This window comes from Canis lupus, chromosome 14 (genome assembly GCF_003254725.2).
Source record: "Canis lupus dingo isolate Sandy chromosome 14, ASM325472v2, whole genome shotgun sequence".
Taxonomy (NCBI): Eukaryota; Metazoa; Chordata; class Mammalia; order Carnivora; family Canidae; genus Canis; species Canis lupus.
In genome coordinates this window covers 59,340,975-59,367,150 of record NC_064256.1, presented here as the reverse complement: position 1 = coordinate 59,367,150, position 26,176 = coordinate 59,340,975, and the positions used below count along the sequence as shown (strand labels likewise).

At 44.7% G+C, this 26,176-nt stretch overlaps 1 protein-coding gene across 2 annotated transcripts in view; it reads left to right on the top strand.

The window, feature by feature from the left end:
* The window catches only part of FAM3C (FAM3 metabolism regulating signaling molecule C), a 52,698-nt gene that overhangs the window by 5,495 nt on the left and 21,027 nt on the right, over window positions 1-26,176 (top strand). Inside the window, exons 1-5 of one of the 2 annotated variants that reach the window (XM_035698383.2) lie at window positions 7,348-7,536; window positions 7,852-7,906; window positions 12,014-12,118; window positions 19,876-19,905; window positions 21,083-21,206. In XM_035698383.2, the coding sequence (XP_035554276.1) occupies window positions 7,894-7,906; window positions 12,014-12,118; window positions 19,876-19,905; window positions 21,083-21,206 (272 nt within the window). In that variant the 5' untranslated portion in view covers window positions 7,348-7,536; window positions 7,852-7,893. Of the gene's footprint in view, window positions 1-7,347; window positions 7,537-7,851; window positions 7,907-12,013; window positions 12,119-19,875; window positions 19,906-21,082; window positions 21,207-26,176 lie in introns of those variants that run through there. The other variant, XM_025477144.3, reaches the window with a different exon arrangement.

The window sequence follows — 26,176 nt, the reverse complement described above, 5'->3', positions numbered from 1 at the left end:
TGGGTCTCTCATGAATGAATAAATAACATCTTTAAAAAAAGAAAAAAAGAAAAAATGAAATCTCCTCAGGAAGACGTTGTCTCGCCCTGTTAGACTTGGGAGAGGAAGCAGAGCACGTGTCCATTTCGTTTTTAATCACCTGAAGTATTTGCAGGAAACGTGGCTGGAGAGCTTGTCGACCAACTGAAATCCTTCCCAAGCCTGATACCTCAGGGTCCCAAAGAAGCAGGGACTGGAGCTCCCAAGCTGGTCACCAGGGGGATGGGGCTTCCCCCAGAAATGCGAGGTATCCTGGCTCCTGGCAGGGTGGGGTTGCAGCTCCCTGCGTGGCGTCTGTGGGGGCAGAGCCGGTGCAGGAGGGGCAGGCACGTGACTGGCAGCTCCGTGTCCCAGACTTTGTCACATCCTGGCAGGTGGAGGCCACGGAGGAGTTTCCCAGGGTGTCGCTGCTGCCCCGGCCCCTGCCTGGAGAGCCAAACGGGAGCAGGGTGCAGGTGCTTAGGGGCGAGCGGCAGGTTCGGGTCCCGCGCGGAGTCAGAAGCAGCCTCTGGCTCCTCCATCCGGTGCTTCCCATTCTCTTTGTTCCTTGGCCACCGACAGGGCGCGGGCCTCTGTCCAGGGTAGTTTGGGGAGGACGTGCCGGCAGGCGGGGCTCCGGGTCCCTGCGAACTAAGATTCTATCCTCCGACCGTCGTCCTGGCTCTGGGACTCAGATTTCAGTGTCGGCCGTTGCTGCCCAGCCTCCCCTTGGAAGCCGCCTTGCGGGTCGGGTGGTCCCGCCCGCCCGTGTCCTTCCCGCGACCACCTGAAGCACTTGTGGGCCTTGGCGATGCACACTCCACGCAGATCCCACTCCTCAAAGCAAGCAAGACCTCGTTTCTTTGCTCCTTTTTTCTTCTAGTCTAAGGAAGGTTAGTCCAGTCCCTTAGAGACCCGGGATACTCTTCTGTTAGGTGGTCACTTAAGTTTTCCCCTTTAGGGGCACCTGGGTGGCTCAGGTGGCCGAGCGTCTGACTCGTGACCTTGGCTCAGGTCATGATCTCAGGGTCATGGGATCGAGCCCCGCGTCGGTCTCCGCGCCGAGCTTGGAGCCTGCTTCAAATTCTCCCTCTCCCTCTGCTTGTATGCGCTCTTTTTTCTATAAAAGAAAAAACAGATTTTTTTTTTCATTTAATTATTACCAGGTTATATACCCAGTTTTTAAAGATGTGTAACGTGTGTTTGTTCAAGCGTTAGATTTTTTTAAACAGATGCATGTTCTATGATTGACCATCAGAGTGGCCCGTGCGTACTCCGATGCTCTCCGAAGTTAGCAATTGATTTTTTTTCTATTAAGCATTTAGTGTTAATAACGCCAAATTCTATTAGGTGCATAATATTTATGACACAGTGAGCCGCTCAGGTATCATAATTTGTTTTTAAATGTTCTGATTCTTTCAAATGAATGCAGCCCTCTCTCACCTCTCTTCATTTTGTTATTTCAAAAACGTATCCAGCCCGGCAGGGGTGAGCGTGCAGTAGCATCTGGGTGAGACGGGGTACCCGATAGCAGTTGGCAGCTACTGTATGGTTTTTTTGGTTTGTTTTTTGTTTCTTTTTTAAAGTAAAGATCTTTGAAAGCTTCAATTTGTAATATTGTGGGACGCCTGGATGGCTCAGGGGTTCAGCACCTGCCTTCAGCCCAGGGCGTGACTCCGGGTCCCGGGATTGAGTCCCACGTCGGGCTCCCTGCATGGAGCCTGCTTCTCCCTCTGCCTGTGTCTCTGCCTCTCTCTCTCTCTGTGTATCTCTTATGAATAAATAAATAATAAAATCTTTAAAAATAAATAAAAATGATCAAACACCAGATAACCCTCCCTTGAGCTATCACAAAAAGAATCACTTTTAAATACCCATGTAAGGAAAACAGAAGCGTGTCTCTTCACCAACATAATTTACAATTAATGAAGTGGATTGTAATAATATTAATATTTATTCATGTCTGTCTACCTGCTGGGATTGCTTTGGAAAACATTCCAAAGTCTAGATTAGATCTGTCTTTGCCATAGATGGACCGCCTCATCTATGGGAAGGGAAGGTTTTTCCTTCCTTTTGAAGAGGACCCATTGTGTTGTTCATTGTGGAGTCTATGCCTCATCCCACGGAGAGCAGCTGAGTATGGAAACGTGTGACGGACACGTACTGCACGTGGAATTCAGGGCTGCTCGACTGTCCTACATCTGTAGTCGTACTTCCCCGAGGACAATAGCAGCCTTGCAGAACGTGTGTCCTGCAAGTTACCCTGCAAGAAGTGTTGGAGTATTGGAGACTGGTCTACTTTAAGTCTTTTTTTTTAGGTTAAGATTTTTTATTTAGATTTTTATTTATTTATTCATGAGAGACACAGAGAGAGAGGCAGAGACACAGGTAGAGGGAGAAGCAGGCTCCATGCAGGGAGCCCGACGTGGGACTCCATCCCGGGACCTGGGGTCACGACCTCACGATCCAAAGGCAGATGCTCAACCCCTGAGCCACCCGGGCGTCTGTAGTTTAAATTTTATTTTTGATTTCTCTCTTATGACCCATGGGTCAGGGTGGCCCAGGAGCCAAGACAGGTTTTTGTGTTTTTAAGTGATTGGGAAAAAAAAAAAATCAAAAGTAATGTTTGGTTACATGAAAACTTTTATGAAATTCAGGTTTCAGTGTTCATAAAGTTTTATCACAACACAACTGGGCCCGTCTGTTTACGTCCTGTCTACGGCAAGTTTCCAGCTACGACTGCAGAGCAGAGTGGTTGCTATGGGGACTCTGTGTATGGGCCACGAAACCAAGGATATTTACCATCTGGCTCTTTTACAGAGAAAATTTGCTGACGTTTGCTCTGTTTTCTTCACATAAGTGTAGGTATCTTTTGCAAATTGTTTTTATTTTTATTTATTTTAAAGATTTTTATTTATCCATGAGACACGGAGAAAGAGGCAGAGACCCAGGCAGAGGGAGAAGCAGGCTGCCTGCGGGGAGCCCGATGCAGGACTCGATCCCAGGACCCCAGGGTCACGGCCTGGGCCCGAGGCAGCTGCTCAGACACTGAGCCCCCCGGTGCCCCTGCAGATGGTTGGCAGCGCCTCACGTCTGTTTGTAAATGACTCGGGAACAAGTCACCCCATGACTCTCAGGTGTCCGTGGCCTCCTGTTTTCAGCTTTAGCTCATTTCCCTGGTCACGGCTCTAAGTCCGAAAGCCTCACGTCCTGGCCCGGGGGCTCCAGAGACCGCGGCTGCGAGGGGATGAGCTTGAGATGCGTGGGGTGTCCCCACGAGCCGGCCCGCGGGGTCGGGGAGGCCGAGAGGCCCGGGCCGTGGCCGCACCAGGGGCGGCTCCTCCGATCAGAGGCCTGGGGCCAGGGGAGCCGCGGCTGGGGGTTCAGGCCAGGTTCTGGGGCGGCGAGCGGATGCTCCGGGGCGAGGCCGCGGGCGGGCGATGGGAATCGGCGGTGCTCGGGCTCCTCGGCAACAGCCTTGTGGAGCCGCGCAGGAGTGGCGCAGACCCGACGCAGCCGTCACAGGCCTCTCCGGGCTCGCGGCCACTGGCTGTCCTCGTGTAGGGTCCGTGGGGACCCGTCTCATGTCCACCTGCCTCCTCGTGCAGGGCCCATGGGGACTCGTCTCACATCCACCTGCTGTCCTTGCGGAGGGCCCGCAGGGACCCGTCTTGGTCCACCTGCCTCCTTGTGCAGGAACCGTGGGGACCTGTCTCACATCCACCTGCTGTCCTTGCGAAGGGCCCGCGGGGACCCGTCTGGCGTCCACCTGCCTCCTCATGCAGGGCCCGCAGGGACCCGTCTGGCAGCCGTGGTTGGCGTGACCTTGCCGTTGGCCCCCCCGAGCTGCAGCTGCACTGAACCAGCGATGCCCCTTCGCAGCTGAGGAGAGTGACCCAGGCGTTTCGTCTGGTTTACGGAGTGTGAGGTGTTGGCCGCGCGTGGGTGTCCCCGCAGCCTGGTCGTGTCCCGTGCTTTCCAGGGGGCTGTGACCCGGGTGCCTTGTCCCGCGGCCATCGGGGCCTGGAGTGGGCGTGGGCAGCACAGGCGAGCAGAGCCCCGAGCAGCCTGCGAGCCCTGCATGGGCCGGCGTGGACCCTGGCCCGTGGCCGCTCCTGCGAGCGCGTCGGGAGCCACCGAGGTGACAGGGAGGTTCGCAGCGTGAGCCTGGCGCCTCCACTCCTCGCGCTGGACACCTGCCCCCCGTCGGCCGCGCCGTCGCGCTGCGGCCCTCTCCTGCCTGCTTTCTTCCTGCTGGCGGCCCCCCCCCGCCCGGGAAGTCGTTGTCCCGGCTCATCTGTTGGTGTAGGACAGTGCTCCTGTCACTCGCCTGTCCCAGCTCGAGTCGCCTTCTCGAGGACACCGTGGAAGTCCCCATCGGCCTGTGTCTCCCTCTTGTCCTGATGGTGGTTGATCCCACGTCGAGGCTTCCGGACTCGGCTCTGCTTTGAATGAAGCTTCACCGCCTGAGACCAAAGGAGGTAGTTGGGTTAAAGGAAGTGTCTGACTTGCAGGGTATCCGAGGCACTGGCCGTGCCAGCCCGCGATCCTACAGCCCCTGCCCCTAGCTGGGGCTCCCCTCTTCGGCCGGCACCACGCCCTGGGGTTCACTGCCGGGCAGCGCGGGGCTCTCCCTGCCGCAGGCTCTGGGGTGTGCGCATCTCGCGTTCCCAGCCCCCCTGCGTCTCCGTGCTCATTTAGGACGGTGGAACTGGCTCTGACTTCTCCCAACCTTTTGGGGAGCAAATGTGCTAGCAGAGGCTTTTCTGATTTTGTTCCTTTTTAGTGGATCCTCAACTCCTCTTCCTACCACCAGTAATCTAGTTTTGCTAAATAGCCCTAATTTCTGTATCTCTACCTTTTTAACGAATGTGTAAGGAAAACCATAAATTCACCTGTTGCTCCCAGATTGAGAGCGGTGAATTTGTACCTTTTTTTTTTTTTTAACCCTTTTACCGTTGTGAATTTTCTGTGAAGCCGTTTCACCCCCGCCTGACCACTGGAGGCTCAGCCTGAGGCTTATGCCAGGTGCATTCCACTAAATTTCTGCTTTTTTTGCTTTTTTTTCTCCCTGAGGCGAGTATATGTAATGATTTTCCCTGTTTTTTATTTTTTTTATTTTTATTTTTATTTATTTTTTCTTTTTTTTAAACGTCATCCTAAGAAGACAAGTTAGGAGCGCCTTGCAGTTATAACGCACGTTGTAAACACGTTCCTTGATTTGCGCTCAGGTACATCCAGTGCTTTCTCCTTATGCTGATCGATGCTCTTGCGTCATTAGTTTGTCGTAAGCAAACTAATTAAACATACGTTATGGCTGAGATTTGATGAGATTTTAATTTAGAGATTTTATGAAATGTTCTCCCGGAGACCTAACGGGAAACCCGAAGGCCTGGAGACATCGCCGGCGGCTGTGCCGTGGTCCTCGGGGTACCTGTCTGGAAGCCGGGGGTGGGGTAGGGTGCAGCCAGGTGGCAGGTGCGCGAGGTGGACCAGGGGCGCCTCCTCCGCAGGTGGTGGAAGCAGCTGATGGGCCCGCAGGCGTCTGCCCCGCTGCTACCCCACCTCCGACGGGACTTTCCAGGCCACGTTCAGAGAAGAGTGAGGTTATTCTGGAATATTAACGGGGAGGAGGGCGTGTGTGTGTGTGTGGGGGGGGGTGAGCATCGTGTTCCATTTTGCAGGAAGTCCAAAGAGGATTTAACCAACGAGTCAGGGATGTCGTTTGAAGAGCTAAGGATTTTTTCCCCCTGCTTTTACGGGATGGCCTGTGGAGCCCTTAGTATCATCCGTTGTTTCCTTTTAGTATTTTGGTGGCCTGTGGGTAAGTGGCGTAAGTAGATGGTAACACCGGATGTTCGTCTTACGTGCGAGGTGCTCAGATAACAGAGGAGAAGGCATCGGTAATGCTCAGATCACTGTTAGCCTAAATGTTGATGTTTCCTTCGGGGAGAGTTGGGCAGCAGGAAGGGGCCGCCTCAGCTCCGGTGCTCGGATGCTCACCGCCCCCCCCGGCCCGTGGCGTGGCCGCTGAATGAGACACCGGCACGTCTCGCTCCCTGTCTGTCCTTCAGGGGTGTGCAGCTGTTTTTATTTAAAACATTCTGGGAATTACCAGATCAGACGTCAACAGTGGAACGTCAGAACCGGGAAACTAATGCATCAGTTATCCATGTGATTCGTTAATCAAAATTTTCTTTCGAATTCCTCTCCTGCACCACAGATTGAGTGGACCGGGACAGCTGTCTCGCTAGACTTGTGCATGAATTTCCTCTGCAGCTCATTTACTTGCTTTTTCACTTTCGTTTTAATATTTCACCTAGCTAGAGTTATTTCCTAGGGGGGAAACACACATCTGTGAAATCGTTTTTCTTGCATCTATTTGTTCTTGTTCTTAGAATAATATCAGGGAATAGTTTTCTTTCTTTCTTTCTTTTTTTCTTTCTTTTCTTTTTTTCTTTTTCTTTCTTTCTTCCTTTTAAGATCTTCTTTTTTCTTTCTTTCTTTCTTTCTTTCTTTCTTTCTTTCTTTCTTTCTTTCTTTCTTCTTTCTTTTTCTTTCTTTCTTTTTCTTTCTTTCAGATTTTATTTATTTATGAGAGAGAGCATAACCAAGGGAGGCAGAGGGAGAAGCAGACCCCCTCCCCCCCCCGCCGAGCAGCGAGCCCAATGCGGGGCTCCATCCCACATCCCACATCAGGTTCATGACCTGAGCCAGAGGCAGATGCTTAACCGACTGAGCCACCCCAGCCCCTCAAGATCAGTTTCTTTATTTGATGTATATTTGATAATACATACTGCCCGTAATGATAATTAGTGTAATATTTAAAATTGCAATTCCATACTTTTGAATATATTCTTTTACGAACAAATTGAAAACATGGGGCAGCCCGGATGGCTCAGTGGTTTAGTGCCGCCTTCAGCCCAGGGCATGACCCAGGGTCCTGGGATCGAGTCCCACGTCGGGCTCCCTGCATGGAGCCTGCTTCTCCCTCTGCCTGTGTCTCTGCCTCTCTCTCTCTCTCTCTGTCTCTCATGAATAAATAAATAAAATCTTTTTTTTTAATTTTTATTTATGATAGTCACACAGAGAGAGAGGAGAGAGAGAGAGGCAGAGACACAGGCAGAGGGAGAAGCAGGCTCCACACACCGGGAGCCCCACGTGGGATTCGATCCCGGGTCTCCAGGATCGCGCCCTTGGCCAAAGGCAGGCGCCAAACCGCTGCAGCACCCAGGGATCCCAATAAATAAAATCTTAAAAAAAAAAAATAAAACATGAAGAGGAAGAGGATGCTGGTATCAAAATAAGTCTTTGCTCTAAGGGCTTGTCATAGCGACACCTGAATTAGATCCTACTAAAAACGAAGTAGCATCGCAGCCTGGCGTGAGCCCTCGAGTAGCAGCCAGCACCTGCATCCTAGCCCCGTTTCTGCAAATCATCTGATTCACGACTGGACAAGCAGCCTCCCCTCTCTGGACCTCCCCGGCACACCGGAAGTCTGGAACTCAGTACCCAAAGGTGCCAATAAATGCAGAGTCACCGAGAATAACGAGGGGCGGGATCTTCCATTCACACCCTTGATGGCGGAATTTCGTGCCTCTGCTCACCGAAGTTAGGGAGCTAGAGACACAACAGGATCGAACACAGACCCTCCTCTCAAGAGCCTTATGTCCCAGTGATAAGAATTTCTTCATTCAGTGTCCATATTAGTAGAATTCTTAGAGATGTCATGACATTTGTTGCTTTAGTCTATCATGTATACTCCAAGTCAAACTCCGTCTAGGCAGGAATGCTCGTTCTAGACCTAATGTTTGCCTTTTCTTTTGATTTTAGGAGATTATTTAATGAAAAGTGACAGAGACTGAAACACGAAACATGAGGGTAGCAGGTAAGATATTTAATTCAGTAGAAATAATTTTACTTTTTGTGTAAGTTGGTTATTTAAGTGGCTAAAGGGGAGGCCAAATAATCTCTTTCTATATTAAGAACAGAGCTGATGTATATAACAAGCTAAATCACTGCTTTGTCTGCTCTTTTGTATAGTTGGCAAATCACAGATTGAACAAACTTTTGTTGGGATTATTTATTACTAGAGTTTTTAAAGTTCCTGTAATGTTTTGCCCTTCTACATTAAGCTTATTTACCTAATACACATCAAATGCCCGTGTAAAGAACCGTTTTGATCGCCTAGGGAGACTTCTCTTTTGGCTAAATTCTAGCTTTTTGAGAAAAATAGGCTGTAAAGTTTAAGAGCTTCTCTCTTTCCTGTCTGTGTACTTAAATGGAAACTAGTGTATGTGACGGATCAGTAAAATGTGGGTTTGCTTAAGGGACTATTGGCTTGTTTGAGTTTGGTCTGCGTAGGTGAGGTTACGTGTAAGAACATCTGTTCCTTTGGCAGCATATGGAGGAAATTGCAAAGCACAGCGATGTTCATAGCATTAAGGTAACTATCTTTAAACATTAAAAAAAGGTGTGTAAGTAACGGGAGAGATGGATGACCTCTTGCTGCCTTTATCCCAAAAATCAGTGTGTTTTCCCGGAAGATTATAGAAGAATATCTTGCTGCCTTTATCCCAAAAATCAGCATGTTTTCCCGAAAGATTATAGAAGATACCTTGTAATTCCTCAAAATCGAGGTAGTCGTTCTTGTAATTATCATCTTCTCACCAGCGCACAACGTGTTTTCCTACGGGGCATCTCTTAGAAGGGCCTAGAGTCAAGGTGGGCGAACAGACAAGTCTGTGCCTCAGTCATCATCCTTCTGTAGAATCGGGTACAGGTGATGAAGCATCTTGCTCATGCAGCAGAGACACCAGGGTTGTCCACAGCTGCCCTTGTGGAAATGTGAAAAATCTGGACCCTTTGGTTGTGAACTGACGAAATTATCCTTTATGGAGCAGCTATTTAATTATTGAAGGAAAATATTCCCAGAAACTTAGAGCTTGTTTGTGGTGTAAAAAACATATTACGATGTCTTTTTTTTTTTTTTTTTCCCAAATGCTCTTTGAATATGGTAGGACTGCCTATTGGTAATCACATGTTTCCGCATGATTCTAAAAATACATTAATTGAACATAGTGATTGAAATAATCAAGTTTCTTCCTCACATAATTCTCCATTCATTCGACTTGAAATTAAATTTTCATTTAGCTCATTTCTCTGATTCGGACGATTAATTCCAAGGTTAATTGATAAGTAATTATTCATTGAGTACTTAACTGTGTTTTTGGCACTGTTCCTAGTGTAGGTCTTAAAGGGATTGGCTTTGATGAGCAAAGAAGGAAGATTAGCTGTTAATTTATTGCCTTCCATGTGATTAATCCCTTCCAATTTAAGAAAATCTGGTTGCTTTGAAATACTCTTACAGCCTTTATTCTTACAGCAAGGCAACAGTGTCTAAAGTGTATGCTTTTTGGTTGTGAAAAATAGGGTCGCATTCAGATTAGTGCAGCCCCATGGCTAGAAGGAAGAGAGAATCTCACGGAAAGTTAAGAATGGGGACTGCAGTGTGGTACGGTCAGAGTCCAGAGTCGGGTGGTGACCGGCTCTGGGGGAGACCCCCCCCCATGTCCTATCCAGAGTCGGGTGGTGACTGGCTCTGGGGGAGACCCGCCCCCCGCCCCCGTGTCCTGTCCAGAGTCGGGTGGTGACCGGCTCTGGGGGAGACCCATCCATAATGGAAGCCCTAGAACTCTACCGTGATGGAGGCTGCACTAGTCTGCACCTGCCTGCGTCTCTCTGAGGCCATCTGTTTAGTCTGTCACTAGTTCACGTCTCTCATCTCTAAGTGTCCTCTGCCCTAGAGCTTTTATTTCCCCCAAGTTCCTCCTTGGTCCAGTGTCAGGGAAGCTTTCGGTTGAAGACTTACTTTCTGCCACTGACTAGTGGCGAGCGATGTTAGGCAAGTGATGTAAAAATGTTCAGCTTTGATTTCTGGTCTGTAAAATGAAAATAACACCTTGAAAAAAAAAATAACACCTTGGAAAGCTGTGCAAATGTGATTATGCTTGTAAAATATTTAGCTCTATAGCAGGCACTCAGTGAACGGTGTGTGTGTGTACCGTGTACACAGGTGTCTGTGTGGACATGTGGGGGTGTAATGTGCATAGCTTGTTTAGTGTGGCCTCAGGTCTAACTTGGTATTGCATCTAGTCTGGAACGTTCCTGCATTGTAACCTTGATATTTTACTCATTTTAGTATTCTAACCTGAAGCTGTAAAGGTTTTGTGTATCTGCTGTAAGGGGCAGGGAAAGGTTAGCTCTGGTTGTGCAGTGCCCATGATTACTAGAAGATGAGTCATCAAGATGTTTGTGATACACAGTCTTCAAGTCCTCGGTCTTAAGTGATCAAGAAGGAATGTGTCACCTCTTAACCATCCATCTGTTTAGCCAACACTTGTTGAGAGCGTGACCGTGTCCAGGCACTTTGCTAGATCCTTGGGGGCAAAGGTCAAAGCCTGTTGGAATTTTGCTCTCTTACGCACTAAACACGTAGGCAACTTAGTTGCTTGCAAATAAGTAATTTTTGGAGGGGAGATGTCAGAAACAGGATGTGGGGAGATCAATTAGGTTAGTCGCGAGGCTTGCTCACTGCTCTCTCATTTCTGTGTTTATAGAGCACTTTTCAGCATCCCCGGCCCTTCCCAAGCAGCACTGGCCCTTCCCAAGCATCAGCAGTTCATTCTAGTCCTTCTCCGTAAAGGATGTGGTCCTGGGTCTTTAGGTTTAGGAAATTAGAATGAACGTAGTTCTTTTTCACTCCTCCTTACCTACTGGTGGAGATTTGGTAGCGTTTGAGGAGAACGTGGTGATTGGTGTTAGAACGGGGTACCGTAGGAAGCACGGGGGCCTGTCAGGATCCCTGGTTTCTGGGCCTTCTCCTGCTCAGTTATTTGTAATCTTGGGCAGTTGCCTGACCTCTGGGCTTCTGCTTCCCTAAGGTTAGAGTCTTGCCTGCTGATCCCATCTACCTGTTTTAGATCAATGTACATTCAGCTTTTGGTAAGAGCGGGGAATGGAGACGGTACGGGCCAATACTGGTATTGTTCCTGAATAACGTAATGAGATGCTCTGAGATCCTAGAGGAAAGAGGAGGATGTCTTTTCCTTACCATTTTCCATTTCTTTTTGTGTCTTGCACTTTTTTCCCTTTCCTAGATTTGCCTAGCTACGGAGAAAAAAAAAGACAAGTCCTTGATTCCTGTTAAGCCGTTAGTTAGCTAGTAGTTGGCAGCACTGGCTTTGGAAGGCGCTCAGGAATGGTTGGAGACGGAAAGGTGTGAAAGTCTACAAGTGTGTCTTGATGGAGCTATTATGTGACTGCATTGTGGGGTGTACGTGCTGGTGCCTAATTAAGTCCTCTAGACTCCAGGGGCCCGTCTTAAAGTGGCATCAAGTATGAGGGTGAATGCTCTGCTGTTCGCCACGCCGGGAGCGCTTGCGTGCTCTGTCTGAGAGGTTGGTCGGTGGAAGGACAGTAGACCTGTTAAAATCTCACTGGCGACGCTCACACCTCCTTAGTGAGCGTCATGGTGGTTGCCTTAGTGTCTCCATGAGGTCCAGCGTGTTGGTAGCCCCGGGTGGTATTACCCTTTATACCGGGAAAGGATTAGGAATGGGCTACCCAGCATCCTCGTGATGGTGTCCCACTAGCCATGGTACTTTTGTGTAGCCCGCCAGCCCTTGATTGCAGGTTTGTTGTTGTTGTTGTTTTCATTTTGTTTTTTTTTCATGAGAAAATGAGGCAGATGCATCAAGCAGTCCCGTGTTTGGGTTGCTAACCGGTCTGATACGTCTTCAATCAGGAAAATCCCTTATTTTGATGGATTGTTGATACAGTTTTTATTGCAATTCAAGTAAAATTAAGATCCAATAGATAAAATATATTAGTTTTGAGAGATTTTTTTTTATAAACTTCAATTTTTCATGAAAATGCATTCATAAAAGTTCTGTGGTCTCACACTCATGCCGAATTACTTCTGCCCTTCATCTAGGTGCTGCAAAGTTGGTGGTAGCTGTGGCAGTATTTCTACTGACATTTTATGTTATTTCTCAAGTATTTGAAATAAAAATGGATGCAAGTTTAGGAAATCTATTTGGTAAGTTCCATTTTTTTTCCCCCTTTCTTAAATCTTACCTTTGATTGATTGTCAATACATTTTTACCAGTTATCAGCCCCGAGTCACTCTGCTGTTTAGTCTGCCTAGAAAGGAAAATGTAATTATGTCAATAAGTGCGATCCATTAGAATATCCTAAAATATACAGCAGGAAGGCTTAAAATCAATACAGTATAAAGCATGACTCTTCTGTTCAACCTTCTGAATAGATTTAATGGGGTCCATTTCATTGATGCCTGGGACATTCATCGTGGCATCCTGAAGGAACATTCTGGAAGCTATCACACACTATTTGAGTTGGCAGCTAGAAAACTCGGAACCAAATCTAGCCCCGGTTAGCAAGTGGAGTCATAATAATGCATTTTAAATACCAGCCACAAAAATCCATCTTCCTTTCTTACCGTTATTTCCTTCTTCACCATTTTTCTCCTTACCGATTTATTTAATGCCGTATTATAAACATACCATTGTAACTTCCTTAACTCGGCCTTTTAACAAAATTCTTGAGTTAATAAGTTAACTTCTGAAATGTTTGAATAAGCTTTGGCTGAATGAAGCATTAAGGTATTAAAAAATGACGCGTGAAAAGTGAGAGCATGAAACCTAGACACAGTATTTTGACGCATGAGACAGAAGTCGGACGGAACAACCTTGAGATCTCCGGAGCAGCGAGTTTTGCTTTCCACGTTTGGAAGGGATCCCAAGACCTCATTCACTTCTTCTCACATGTAGTTTCAAGACTGGGTTACACCGGCGGTCCTCAGAGGAATCCCCCTGGAATCTGGGTGTGCAGATTGGGATCCAGGGTCTGGGAGGGAGCCTGAGAGTCCGCGTTTCTAACAAACTCCCAGGTGATGCACACGTTTCTACTCCCCACATACTGAGTATCGAGGTTTAGACAATTCTGATGTGTAATCATCAATTTCTGTCTAGACGTTTTCAGGTGATTCTTCTTGCAGGAACTGCCTTAATAACTAGCCTTTCTATTGCACTGAATTCTTTTATACTCCCGAGTAGTATCAACCCACTGATCTTCTATCTGGTCGAGTTCTCTTTCACGCCAATGATTTCTCAAATAAACTGCAGTCAGATTCTTTCAGGCCATCCTTTTTATAAGTTTTCATCTTCTCCAGTTATGGAATTCCCCCCTTTCAACCATTCCACTCAACGTCCTGGCCACTTTCCTCCTGAACCATCTGGTTTTCAGCATCCATTTTTCTTTTCTTACATTTTTTTTTTTTTTAAGATTTTATTTATTCATGAGAGAGGCAGAGACCCAGGCAGAGGGAGAAGCAGGTTCCCCGTGGGGAGTCTGATGGGGGACTCGATCCCAGGACCCCGGGGCCATGCCCTGAGCCAAAGGCAGATGCTCAACCCCTGAGCGCCCCCCCAGGCGTCTCTTCAGCATCCATTTTAAAACCAAGTATCAAAAAAAATAATCAATCAATCAATCAATCAAACAAACCAAGTATCCTGGGTGGTCAGCGTTTGACTCTTGATTTTGGCTCAGGTCATGATCTCAGGGTTGTGAGATCGAGCCCCCTGTTGGGCTCCGTACTGGGGCCAGAGTCTGCTTATATTTCTTTCTTTCCCTCTGCCCTTCCCCATAAAGAAAAAAAAAAGTATCCAGGATCCAGCCTAGTGTAGACCTTACAAAGTAAGGGACGTTTGACTTCTACCTACTTCTGGTACTACGACGGGGCCAGCTTGGTGTCCTTTGAGAGTACAGCCGGTTGCCAGTGGGATAATGGAACAGGAAAGCGGTGAAGGCGTTGAGGACGCGCTCACTGTCCTGGGGGAGCAATGTGTATGAGCAGGTCAGCTACGAAAGGTTGATGGTGAGGGACGATTACGGGATAGTAGCTTGAGGCGGAAGCAAGTGGAGTATTTTTTTCTTTTTTGAAGGATATAGACTCACTTGTCTGTAGCCTCTGAGCAAAGATTTGGGGAATTACGAGTCCATGGGACGAGACTGAACCAACAGGAAAAGCAGGGTCCTTGGTAGAAGGGAGACGATGGGACCCTTGGTACACGTAAAATAACGACTTTGGGAAGAGGCCCGGTGTTTGCGGAGAGAAGGGGCCTGGGTGAAGCCGCAGCCCGCGCTTGCCCCGGTTTGGGCCTTCGTCCCAGGCCGGCCGCGTGTGAACGGCTCAGGGATGTCCGGGTCGGGTTCTCCTCCCCCGTGGCTGAGCAGCGCTCTTAACCCTCCTGGGCTTTTGGTGCCTCTGACGGCGGCCCAGTAGATCACGGCCCTGCGTCGGGGCGCCCTCCAGGCCGCGCCGGCCTCTGCCCCCTGCCCCCTGCCCCACACCTGTTCCCTGCCCCTCCGCTCGCCGGGCCGTCCACACAGCGTCTGCAGACACACCGCCCGCCTCTGCTCGTGCTGGCTCCTCCGGGGCGCGTCTCCTCAGCCCCCCTCCTCCGTTAATGCGCCTCACTTTTCAGAAGTGCATAAGTGCCCCTTCGTGCCAGAAACTGTTTGAACCTCCCCTTTCCTCTTAGAGCGTGGTGCTTCCCCCATGGTACCTGTGTGTCAGTCGGGCACTGGCCGTCCTGCCTTCCGTCCTGTAAGGTCTTTTATTCATTCCCCTTACTGGAGAACGAATCCGAGGGGCGGCCACACCTCGGTGCCTCACGGGGCTCTGGGGCCGGGCTGTCCGCGTGGACAGTACGTGCTGACCGGACGGAAAATGAATGCCGGTGGCTGAGGATTAGGATTAGTGGGGTTCATTTAAAGCTGTGCTAGTTGAAAAGCCACTGGTAGTCAACCATGAACAAACGCTGAGCTACTTTAGGGTTATTGTCTCTTAATTTTCGTGTTGACTTATCCCAGTGTTGGGAATCTGCAAAGCTCTGTTGTTTTTAGTTATTGATTTACACGTTCGTAGGGCTGATGGCGTATTTTGTTGTCGTAACTGAAGTCATACTCTGTATCTACAAAGCCTTAGTGGATTCCAGTTTATTGCATTGGTGAAAATTTGTTTGTTATATTTTAATTCTCATTTCAGAATAATTGAGCAAAGATGGATATAGTTGTGTTTGCCATCTGCTTAGCCTCTAACTTTATTTATTTATTTATTTATTTATTTATTTATTTATTCGCCTCTAATTCAATTTACCAAAGGGTGGTAAGTTTAACTCTACATTAGAATTACTTCTATAATTAGTATATTAGGTGAACTATATAGTTCTGTTGGTGGTGAATTTTTCCTTTTTCCCTACTTGTTGATATATTAGCTTACTTTTAGATTCTATACATTTAGATTTTAGACCGATTATATACTACTGTTGTAGGAAAACAAAATGAACTTATTTCTAGAATAGAAGAATGAAAAATTTTGCCCACAGTTAGATGAAATTGCTAAAATACATTGTGATTTTTTTTAAAAACAAGTTTCTCAACGCAACTTTTTGAGATGATTGTAGATGCACATGCTTCTGTGAGAAGTAATATGGAAAGGTCCCGTGTACCCTTTACACAGTTCCTCATAGGGGTAACATCTTGCAAAAAACCACCTACATCTTACAAAACTATCACAACCAGGATATTAATGTGGATATAATCTGTGAGTTTTAGTTATGATTGCATTTTAACACAGTATTAGTTTTCAGCGTGGATACTTAGCAACTGGTGAACGTACTAAAACACAATCTGAATTATTTTTGCATAATTTGGCTGCAGTAAGTACTTACTGTTCTGTTGAGTGGATTTATTTTTAGCCTTTCGGATTTATACCATTGAAATAGAATATACATAGATTACTTGACGTTATTACAAACTAGAGTATGAAACAGCTCTGATTTCTGTCGCTTGGCTTGTTTAACGGCGTTCATTGATGAAACCCAAGTCTGAAAAAAAAATTCCAAGTGAATTCATTTTCTTAACTCAGTATAAAAATAGATAATAATGATTAAGGCATTAACCTTTTCCTTGAGGAAGGTGAATGTTTTAACTCTATCTGATGTTACTTATTTCATAGATACTAGAGACCTTTGTTTTCCAGTCACTTTAAATGATTTTTAAAAAATTGTTCAGTGATTATATAAGCCATAAAAACAACTGGTGATTTGAAAATTGAACTCAGTAAATATAAAAGATTCAGCAAAGATAGGTTATATCTAAATCATACCAAAGCACAATTTATCTTGATGCAATTAAATCTTGAGTAATTCATGATAATTTTTCCACAGTAAAAATAAAATGATGCCTGGCGGTTAATTTTCTTAGAATAAAAAGTTTAAAAATTAAAAAAAATACCAACTGAATCAAAAATGTTTATTATTGCTCCTTAAAGTGAAAAGTTGTATGCATATAGAAATAAATTAAGAATTAAAGAAGCTAGTTGGAGGAAGACAAGTTGCAGGGAAGGAGGGATTTTTGCTGATATGCTGTGCCCACACTTTATGTGTGGGAAAATCCTGTTTTATTTGTGAAAATTTACCTATTTGGCTTCCAGGTGTTAAAATCCTCTCAGAATTGAGGGCTTAGTAGAGGGCTTTTGGTTTTAATAAACATTAAATAAAAAGGAGTATTCATCTCGTCTGGAAAGAAAAGTCTTTCCAAGAGTTTTCTTGTTTGTTGTTGATGATGATGATGCTTAAAGATTATTTATTGAGAGAGAGCATTGAGGCGGGGGAGGCGCAGAGGGACAGAGAGAATCTCAAGCGGACTCTGAGCTAAGTGTGGAGTCCTACGTGGGGCTCCATCTCACGACCTGGGGTCATGCATACCTTGAGCTGAAACCAAAGAGTTGGATACTGAGCTGACTGAGCCACCCAGTCTCCCTTGTTTGTTTGTTTTTAAAGCTTTAGTGTCTTCTCTCCTTATTCTTATACAAAGTAAATGGAGGTGACGTTATGTATTTAAAAGCCTGATGATTCAGAAACTGGTTTTCCCAAATCCTATCCCAGTAACATTTTTTGAATTGAATAGCATTTACCATTTTTTTTTAAGTCTCTTAAGTTTTACAAGCAAACTAGTTTGACCATGCTATAGGCTCCTACCTGGCTTTGCCTCTACCTCCCTTTGCTCAGCCACACTCCTCTCTGACCATTAGCTGATTATTGATGTCTCTAAGAGTCCCTCATCGGCCCCCTGACGAAACCTCTCTCTGGTGGCCTCATCTTTTGTGAACTGTCCCGTTTATGTCTTCATCCCAGATCTCACTTAGAGCTGGCTTTTAGATCTTCCCGCTTGGATCTTCTCCAAGTATCTAAAATTCACAGGTCCAGCGTATAGAACTCATCACCCATCCCCGGCCCCTATCTCCTCACTTGATTATGAGCATCTGAGTACAGGCACGGTGTTTTTGTTCATTGGTTCATGTGAATGAATAAATGAAGGCTTCTAAAGCCAAAGGTAAACTTGATTCCAAGAGGTAAACCTGACTCCTCCCTTTCCATTGACCCTGCATCTGGTCCATTCCCGGTCCCATCAGTGTCGCTTCCTTAGATGTTCTGAACTGGCCTACTTGTTTCAGACCCACACCCTTTTCTCCGGCTGCTACCTCCTTTTGTTTTTTTAACCTGGATTGCTTTAGCAGCATCCTTGCCTTGTGGACTCCCTGTTTTGAGTCTTGAACCCTCAGAGGGGTTATTCTAAAAGCTCCCTATTCTGGCTTCGTGCTCTTGAGCAGTGTTTATACATGTGATCAGAAGACCACAGACATTTCCCATTTTGCAAGGCAATATGAGTTTGGGCGCTAGATATGACCTTGAAAACTAGCTCTGCCAGTGATTAATTGTGACTTGGAACAAATCAAATCAGTAAACCTCTCAGTTCCCAGTTGCTCTTTGAAACAGGGATGATGATTAAATCAGTAATACATGTAAGATTACTTGATAGTGTACCCAGCATGTGTGAATGAGCTGTATTATATCACCTCCGTTCTGATCCCACTGTCTTCTCCATACCTTGTTACCAAATTCCTGATTTGAACAATGTTTTTCTGTACATAACAGCTGCGTCTGATGGTCTGTGTTTGTTCAGGGCAAAGTGGTGTTGAGAAGGTCTGGTGTGTATGCTGCTAATCACTCCCTGGGCTTTCATTTTCTCATTTACAAAAGTGAGAGCATTGGACCAGATGATCTCTAGAATTGATGTTTCCCTTTTATAACATGATTAAGGAAATTAAAAGAATGAGCCCAGTAGTCCCAGCACTCTGATTTACTAAGTAGTCATTCTTTTGTTTCCGTCAGGTTTTTGTTGTTATCCATGAATATTTTTCGTACTTCTAGATAAAGCTTGTTTTTTTTTGTTTTGCTTATATTTCATGCAGTAGACTTTCTCCATGTTACTCCATTACCTTTATGACAATATTGCATAATATTCTGAGTATTTTATAGAGTTCATGAGAGTTCACTTACTTGGTCATTTTCCTCTTTTTAAACATTTACATATTGTTTTTCAACTTTAACTTTCTGTTCTCCAGTTTGAGTTCTGGACTTACAGGAAATTCTCAATTATCTAAAATAGAACAGAACTAAAAACCCGGTGACTATTTATAGTCCAACAGCTGGCAAACTTATTAGCCAAATCAGGAAATGGCTACCCACAACACTGTCAATGATCTGAACTGTAATCCCCTAGGCTGGGGTCAGATGTTAGTGCTTTTATAAAGCTCTCCGTGTAGATGGCCAGGTTGAGATCTGCATTGAAGTTAAGATTCGATCATAAGATTCTGGCTTCCGTGAACTGATAAATTATAAAAGTCTTTGTAATTGACCTTATGGTTTTTTATTACACTCAATACATTTCTGTTTTAGAGAAATTAAACTCCTCACCACTGTCATCCCTCTTGTATCCCCCCCACAACCTCCTAGCCTAACCACCAAGATACGTTTATTTATAATCTCCAAGACTTTATATGTGTGTGTACACAACGCCGTATAGCAGCATCAACTTTGAAACATCATAATAGTCACCGAATATATATTTAAAGTGATTTAAAATTTGAAATAGTGCATGAAATCGGTTGTATGTGAAATCTAAAAAGGACAAACTCAGAGAAACAGTAAAATGGTAGATACCAGGGGTTGAGGAGGTAGGTACGGGGAAGACTTCGCTCATAGGGTCTAGATTCCCAGTTATAAGATTAACAAGTTTGGGGATCTAATGTAACATGGTGATTATAGCTGATAATACTGTATCGTATACTTGAATGTTGATTAGAGAGTAGATCTTAAATGTTCTCACCACAAAAAAGAAATGATAACTATGTGGTGGGGTGGCAGTGGTAGCTAATACTATACTGGTTATCATTTTGCAATTTAATAGTTGTATCAAGTCAACATGTTATACACCTAAACTTACACAATGTTATATATCAACTATGTCTTAAGAAGGCTGGAAACATTGAAAAATAAGTATAAAAAGAAATTAAATTTGTAGAGTATCTTTCTGATTGAGATTTATTAATGAAATAAAAAAAACTAGATAATAATAAAAAAATAAAAACTAGAAATATATATAAAATGTAAAGAATAAAATGTTCTACCGGTAATAAAATGCTACCTTCCATAATTATGTAATTGTTTATAGTGAGTTTTGTAGCCTAAAGTTATTTTGTACTTTTTCTCTAGAGCCATATTCTGGGTTTTTTTATTGTATAGTATTTATAGGCCTATTAGTTCCAAATATATTTAATGTTTAAGTTTCAAATATGTTTTAAAAAGTAGATACTTGCCAGTAGCTTTATTCCTTCTAACAAAGATGACCTTTTCTTGTTTTTCCTAGCAAGGTCAGCATTGGACACAGCTGCCCGTTGTAAGTATTTCATCTCAATATTTTGCAGATGGTTTATTCTGTTTTATCTTAGGCATATGAGCACTTACATTCAAACAATGGAGAGATTTCAACATGAGCAAAATTGATTTAGAACTTTTTAAGGTAAAAGGATGCTCTTTGACTGGACAGGTCAATATTCTTGGTATATAACAGTATTCATAATGGATATTTTGTTTTGGCTTCAGTAGTTTAAGTACAGAACACGTGTAAAAGAAGAATTCCTTGTGAAAACTAGAATGTGAGCAGATATTCAGTGATGTGTTAGGCTTTTTACTCATTCTAGAGTTAACCATGTGCTGTGTGCATATGGACTAGAAATGTAAAGTAGCAATTCAAAACCTCTGCCATCCTGAATTTTTTTAAAAAAGATGTATGTACTTATTTTAGAGAAAGAGAGAGAGTGAGAGCGAGCATGAGCAGGAGGGCCAGAAGGAGAAGGAGAGAGAATCTTAAGTGGGCTCCGGGCTGAGTACAGAGCCCTACGCAGGGCTCGATCTCACAGCCCTGAGATCAGGACTTGAACTGAAACCAAGAGTCTGTCGCCGCCACCCTGGCGCCCCTCCTCCATCCTGAATTTTAAAAATAAACTTAAAAATAATTAGAAGGTAGATGGTTGAGGGATGGGCCAAATGGGGAAGGGGGGGTAGGAGAAGTAAGCTCCCAGTTTAAAAATTAACAAGTAATAGGAATAAAAGCTATCACATAAAGAATATAATCAGTTGTGTTAAAAAAAAAATAATCGGTTGTGTTTTAATAGTGTTACATGGTGACACTTGTGGTGAGCATAGTGTAATAACACGGAGAGTCGTTGAATCACTGCGTTACACGCCTGGATCTAATGTAATGTAATCTAGTTTACTAAAAAACTAAAAAATAAAATAGAATATATTATATATATATATATATATATATATATATATATAGCCTCATCAAAATCAACTACTTGATCCATTTATGTCAATTATTAGCTTGTTTCCTAGGAGGTTCTGTGTTTTATTTTGAGGTTCTATGAAACCCTCAGGGGGGAAAAAGGCATGTATTTTGAGATATATATATATATATATATGTGTGTGTTTTTACATAATGCTCTTTCTGGTTTAAGGTATGAAACTGATTATAGAGTCTACTAATATTTTTTAAAAATTTCTCCCCAAAGCTACAAAACCTCCCAGATATAAATGTGGAATCTCAAAAGCTTGCCCTGAGAAGCATTTTGCTTTTAAAATGGCAAGTGGAGCAGCCAATGTGGTGGGACCCAAAATCTGTCTGGAAGACAATGTGTAAGTATTTTATCAGTTTGGAAGTATATGGTGTGCTATTAAATTATAGCAAATTGACCCTGAGTTTTAATGGATCTTTTGAAAATGTATTGGGCATGTTTTATTAAAAAAGAGCGATCTCAGTTTTCATTACTCAGTTATCTTCTCCCATGCATTTAAAGAGCCTTACAATTCTGAAATTTCACATTAGAGTGACCGAAGAGCACAGCACTTATCCAGCTTCGCGAATCCTCCTGGTGTGTGATATCCCACCTGGTAGCCGTGGACCCGTGCGGCGATTTAATTCTGATTCTTAAATAATAGGAGAGACGTTAATTCATGTAAGTTAACTGAAACTGAAAGTTCCGTTCTTCGGTCACACCAGCGCGTTTCCCGTGCCCAGTAGCTGCCCGTGGCTGTGCCCGCCCAGCCGAGCACCGCGGGTGTGCCCGCCGTTGCACGAAGTCCCATCGACAGCAGCGCCCTAGGTAATGAATGCTTTACCCTGCAGGCAGCTCGTTCTCGGTGTCTCCATGCTGCTTGGTGACCTGTGCAGTGATCCAGCAGGAGCCTCCCCCTGCTGTGCTGCGGAACCGTTTGCCACGAAGCCGAGTGGTTTTCTATCCCGAGATGCTCTGCCAAGGACAGTTTTTTTTAAAGATTTTATTTATTTATTCATGGGAGACACACACAGAGAGAGAGAGAGAGAGAGAGAGGCAGAGACCCAGGCAGAGGGAGAAGCAGGCTCCATGCAGGGAGCCCAACATGGGACTCGATCGCGGGACCCCAGGACCACGCCCTGGGCCGGAGGCGATGCTAAACCGCTGAGCCACCCAGGGATCCCCCCAAGGACAATTTTTGAGGTTGCAGCCTCCTACCCCGAGCTGACTATCACGTGGACGTGCGGTTGGTGTGTGGAGGTCGCAAGCTGCACCTTTAGTCGGTTGCCTTTCATGTGCTCTGCCCCGGAAAATCAGACGCAGGAGCTGTGCAGGCAGCAGGTGTGATGAAGGCGCCGGGGGTGGTGACATGAGATGGGGCTAAGGGCCAGGCCAGGACGAGCTGACGGGCCCTGAGCACAGAGGGGTGAGATCGTTTTCTGAGCGAGGAAGTCACCGAAGGGTTTCAGATTCGGGCATGTTGTGATTTCATTTATGTCGAAAAAAATCATCGGATGTTTAAAATGATGAGAGGAGCGGGATAGAAGCGTTGGAAGGCCGCCACCAGTTGCTGCCAAGGCTCCTCGACGCTGCCCCTCTCCACGGTCCCAACGGGTTGTTTCATGTGCATTCACTAAATGTAGGAGTGGATACTAGAAATATGTGAGTAGAAATTTCAATATTTTCCCACACATGCTCTGAGTACATGCACCCTCGTTTTGGCAACTGCCGGCCCACATCAGTGCTTGTCAGCGGGTGGGACCTTGCTCCCCGGGCACACTGACCGAGGGCCACCGGCATGTAGTGTCCCAGCTGTCATGGCACAACTTAGAAGAGCTAGGATGCTCCTGCGTGTCCCCCCGCGGAGGGCAGCCCTTCCACGGGAGTTAGCGGGCCCATAATGTCGTCGTAGATGGAGTTTGAGAAACCCCAATACGGACAAAAGATGATGGTTAAGATTAGGGTGGTGGTTATGGTTTTAAGGACAGGTCAGATGCCTCGAGGTATATTGTGCCAGACTAATGTGGATTTCAAACCTCTCATTAGTTTGGGATAGAAAATCCAGGGGGGGGGGGGAGAAAAAAAAATCCTGGGTATACACATCAAGTGTCACACAGTGTGGAACTGTGGCTTCTTTTTATTTTGCATTAGAGCACCCACTAGAATTTACCTATGTTCAACACATGCCTTTTCTTGTACGCATGTGTGCGCTTGCTTTCCGTTTATATGCACTTGCTATTAGGGTGATACTTCACCTTTTATTATAATCTTAATGTTTGGTATAGGAATATATGGCAAACTATTTTGAGGGATTTATTCATTTATTACAGTATCTTTGACTCTGAGGGTCAAGAGGTAAAGGAGAGTGTATAAGTACTTCTAGAACCATTTAAAATGTAACCATTTGGGCAGCCCCGGGGGCTCAGTGGTTTAGCACCTGCCTTCAGCCCAGGGCGTGGTCCCGGAGACCCGGGATCAAGTCCCACGTCAGGCTCCCTGCATGGAGCCTGCTTCTCCCTCTGCCTGTGTCTCTGCCTCTCTCTCTCTCTCCGTGTCTGTCATGAATAAATAAATAAAAATCCTAAAAAAAAATTAACCATTTAAAAATATAAAGACCACTGTAAGCTTATAAATAATAAAACCAGAAAAAACAGGCAGTTGGCTAGATTTGTCCCACGGGCTGTAGTGTGTGAAACCCTGCTCTACACGAATCGTTTGAAGATGTTGGTAGTTAACACGTGTGGCGAGCGGCACAGGTATTTGAAACAAAACTTCGATCAAAGACGTATTACGTAATCTGTCTAGATTATGTGACATTTGGGTTTTTGTCTGGAGGTGTGGCAGGGTCGTGAGGGAACCTTCATTTTCACGAAAGATCAAACATTTCACTTGTGTTAATGAGACTGGTTCATGATCTACTTAAACGTGTGGAGTAGTTTGTCGTTTGCTGGTTACAGGTTTCCTTGCTGGAAATCCAGGTTTTAAACACCGATTAGCTGCTGCCCTCTTGTGGGAAGCCTGTGCCACGGGGCCTCCGGATTGCCTTTCCGTCCCTGAGGAGCCACCGTGAGGCCTTAAGGATTAGAGCCGTGGTCTTAGGGAACGGGCTCCCGTAGCTGTTGCTTCGAGGCATTAATGACGGAGCTCGCTAGCGTAGGAGCAGAGCAGATGCGCTCTGAAGCTCCCCTCTTTGGAGTAGTAGCACTTGAGTTGGTTTCCTAACGGGTCACCTTCCAGAACTACTCTTGAACACACATGAAAAAAGCCTGCGCTTTATCACGTGTAAATTTTAGAGAAGGATAAGCGAGATGTTGAGGGCAGATAGTGCAACCCATATGGGTGGGTAGATGATCAAACGCTACTGAGCTTCAAAATCAGATTTTTATCCTTTTCCTCTTTTAGTGGACCTTCGAAAACAGGTGTTTTTTTTTTTTTTTTGACTCTTTATTTGGAAATAATTATAGAAATCACAGGCAGTTGAAAAGACCGTACAGAGGAGCCCTGTGCACTCTGTACCTGGTTTTGCCTTGACTGTATCTTTCAGAGAACGACACCAAAGCCAGGAAATTGGTGTTGGTACAACGTGTGTGTGTGTGTGGTTCTGTGTCATTTTATCACAAGTGTGGAGACATGTAGCCCGTCCAGCAGTTGGGATGCGAAATCATTGTGTCGCCGCAAAGATCTTTCACACTACCCCGTTACTGGTCACCCCTGCCATCCCTGACCCCGGGCAACCACCCACCCGTCTCCATCATTTCTATCATTTTGATGTTTTGAGAATGTTAGATTAACAGAATCATGCAACATATGACCCATATGAGATTGGCTTTTTTTTCACTCAGCATCTCAGCATAATGCTCTTGAAATACTGATGCCTAATAATTGCTGCTTTCTTTTTTTCTTTTTTCTTTTATGTTTTTGGCTGAGTAAATAGTCTGTGTTATGGCCATACCACACTTTATCCATCATCTGTTGTCCTCAACCAGACAGTTTGGTTGTTTCCAGTTTTTAGCTGCTAACCAATAAAACTACTGTGAGCAACCGTGTACAGGTTTTTGTATGGACCTACGTCTGTATTTCTCCGCAGTAAAATCCTCGGGCATTCTGGGTTGTGTGGTAAGCATGTGTTTAATTTTGTAAGAAACCTGCCAAACATTTTCCAGCGTGACCGTACCGTCTTACATTTCTACCAGCAACATATGAGAGATCCAGTTTCTCTGTGTATGTGTCAGAGCTTGGCGATGTTACCATTTTTTGTTTTAGCTGTTCAGATGTGCGGTGATACTCCCATTTTATTGCTTGCGATGTTGAACGTCTTTTAGTGTGGGTCTGGTTTTTTTGTTTGTAGATTTCAAAGATTTTCCTCTGCATGATCTTCTAAAATCTCTATAGTTTTATGTTTCATATTTAAATCTATGATTCATCCCACGTTAATTTTTGAATAAAGTATGAGACATAGGTTGAGGTTTAGTTTTGGCCTGTGAGTATCTAGTTGCTTCAACACCACTTGTTGGAATGACTGTCCTCCCTCCATCAAATTGCTTTTGCTCTTTTGTTAAAAAAATAAGTTGGCTATACTTCCAACTGGTGCATTTTTTGGTTCCACTTGGCTTTGGGTTCTCTATTCATTCCATTGATCTGTCCACTAATACCACATGTTCTTGATTATGCTAGTTATGGAGTAAGTCTTCAAATGGGGGTAGAATGAGTCCTCCCCCCCCCCCTTTTTTTTTTTTTTCAGAATTAACTACTCTAGTTTCTTTGCCTTTCCGTATACATTTTAGATAACCTTGCCTCCATCTCTAGAAAAATCTTCCTGGGATTTTATTAGGAATTGTGTGAAAACTGTATATTAATTTAGAGAGAATTGGCCATCTTTACTGTTCAGTTGATGAATATGGCTCTTTTCTTCTCTCTCTTTATATATTCTTCATGATCTTCCCTTAACCTTTGTGGGTTTCAGCTTATAGGTCCTATACGTGCTTTATTAGATTTATACCTAAGTATCCCGTTTTTTTGAGCAATTGTAGGTGACATTGTATTTTTAGTTTCAGTTTTTATAGTGTTAGTACATAGCCACACAATTGATTTTTGTGTGTTCGTCTTGTATCTTATAACTTTGCTAAATTAATTTATTACTCCTAGGAGTTTTTTTTGTTTTGTTTTTGTAAATTCCTTGAGATTATCTGTACAAACATGTCCTCTGCAGATAAAGACAGCTTTATTTTTTCCTTTCCAATTTTTGTTCCTTTATTTCCTTCTCTTGCCTTACCGTGTTGGCTAGGATGTCCAATACTGTGTTGAATAGTAATGATGAGAATGGACGCCCTT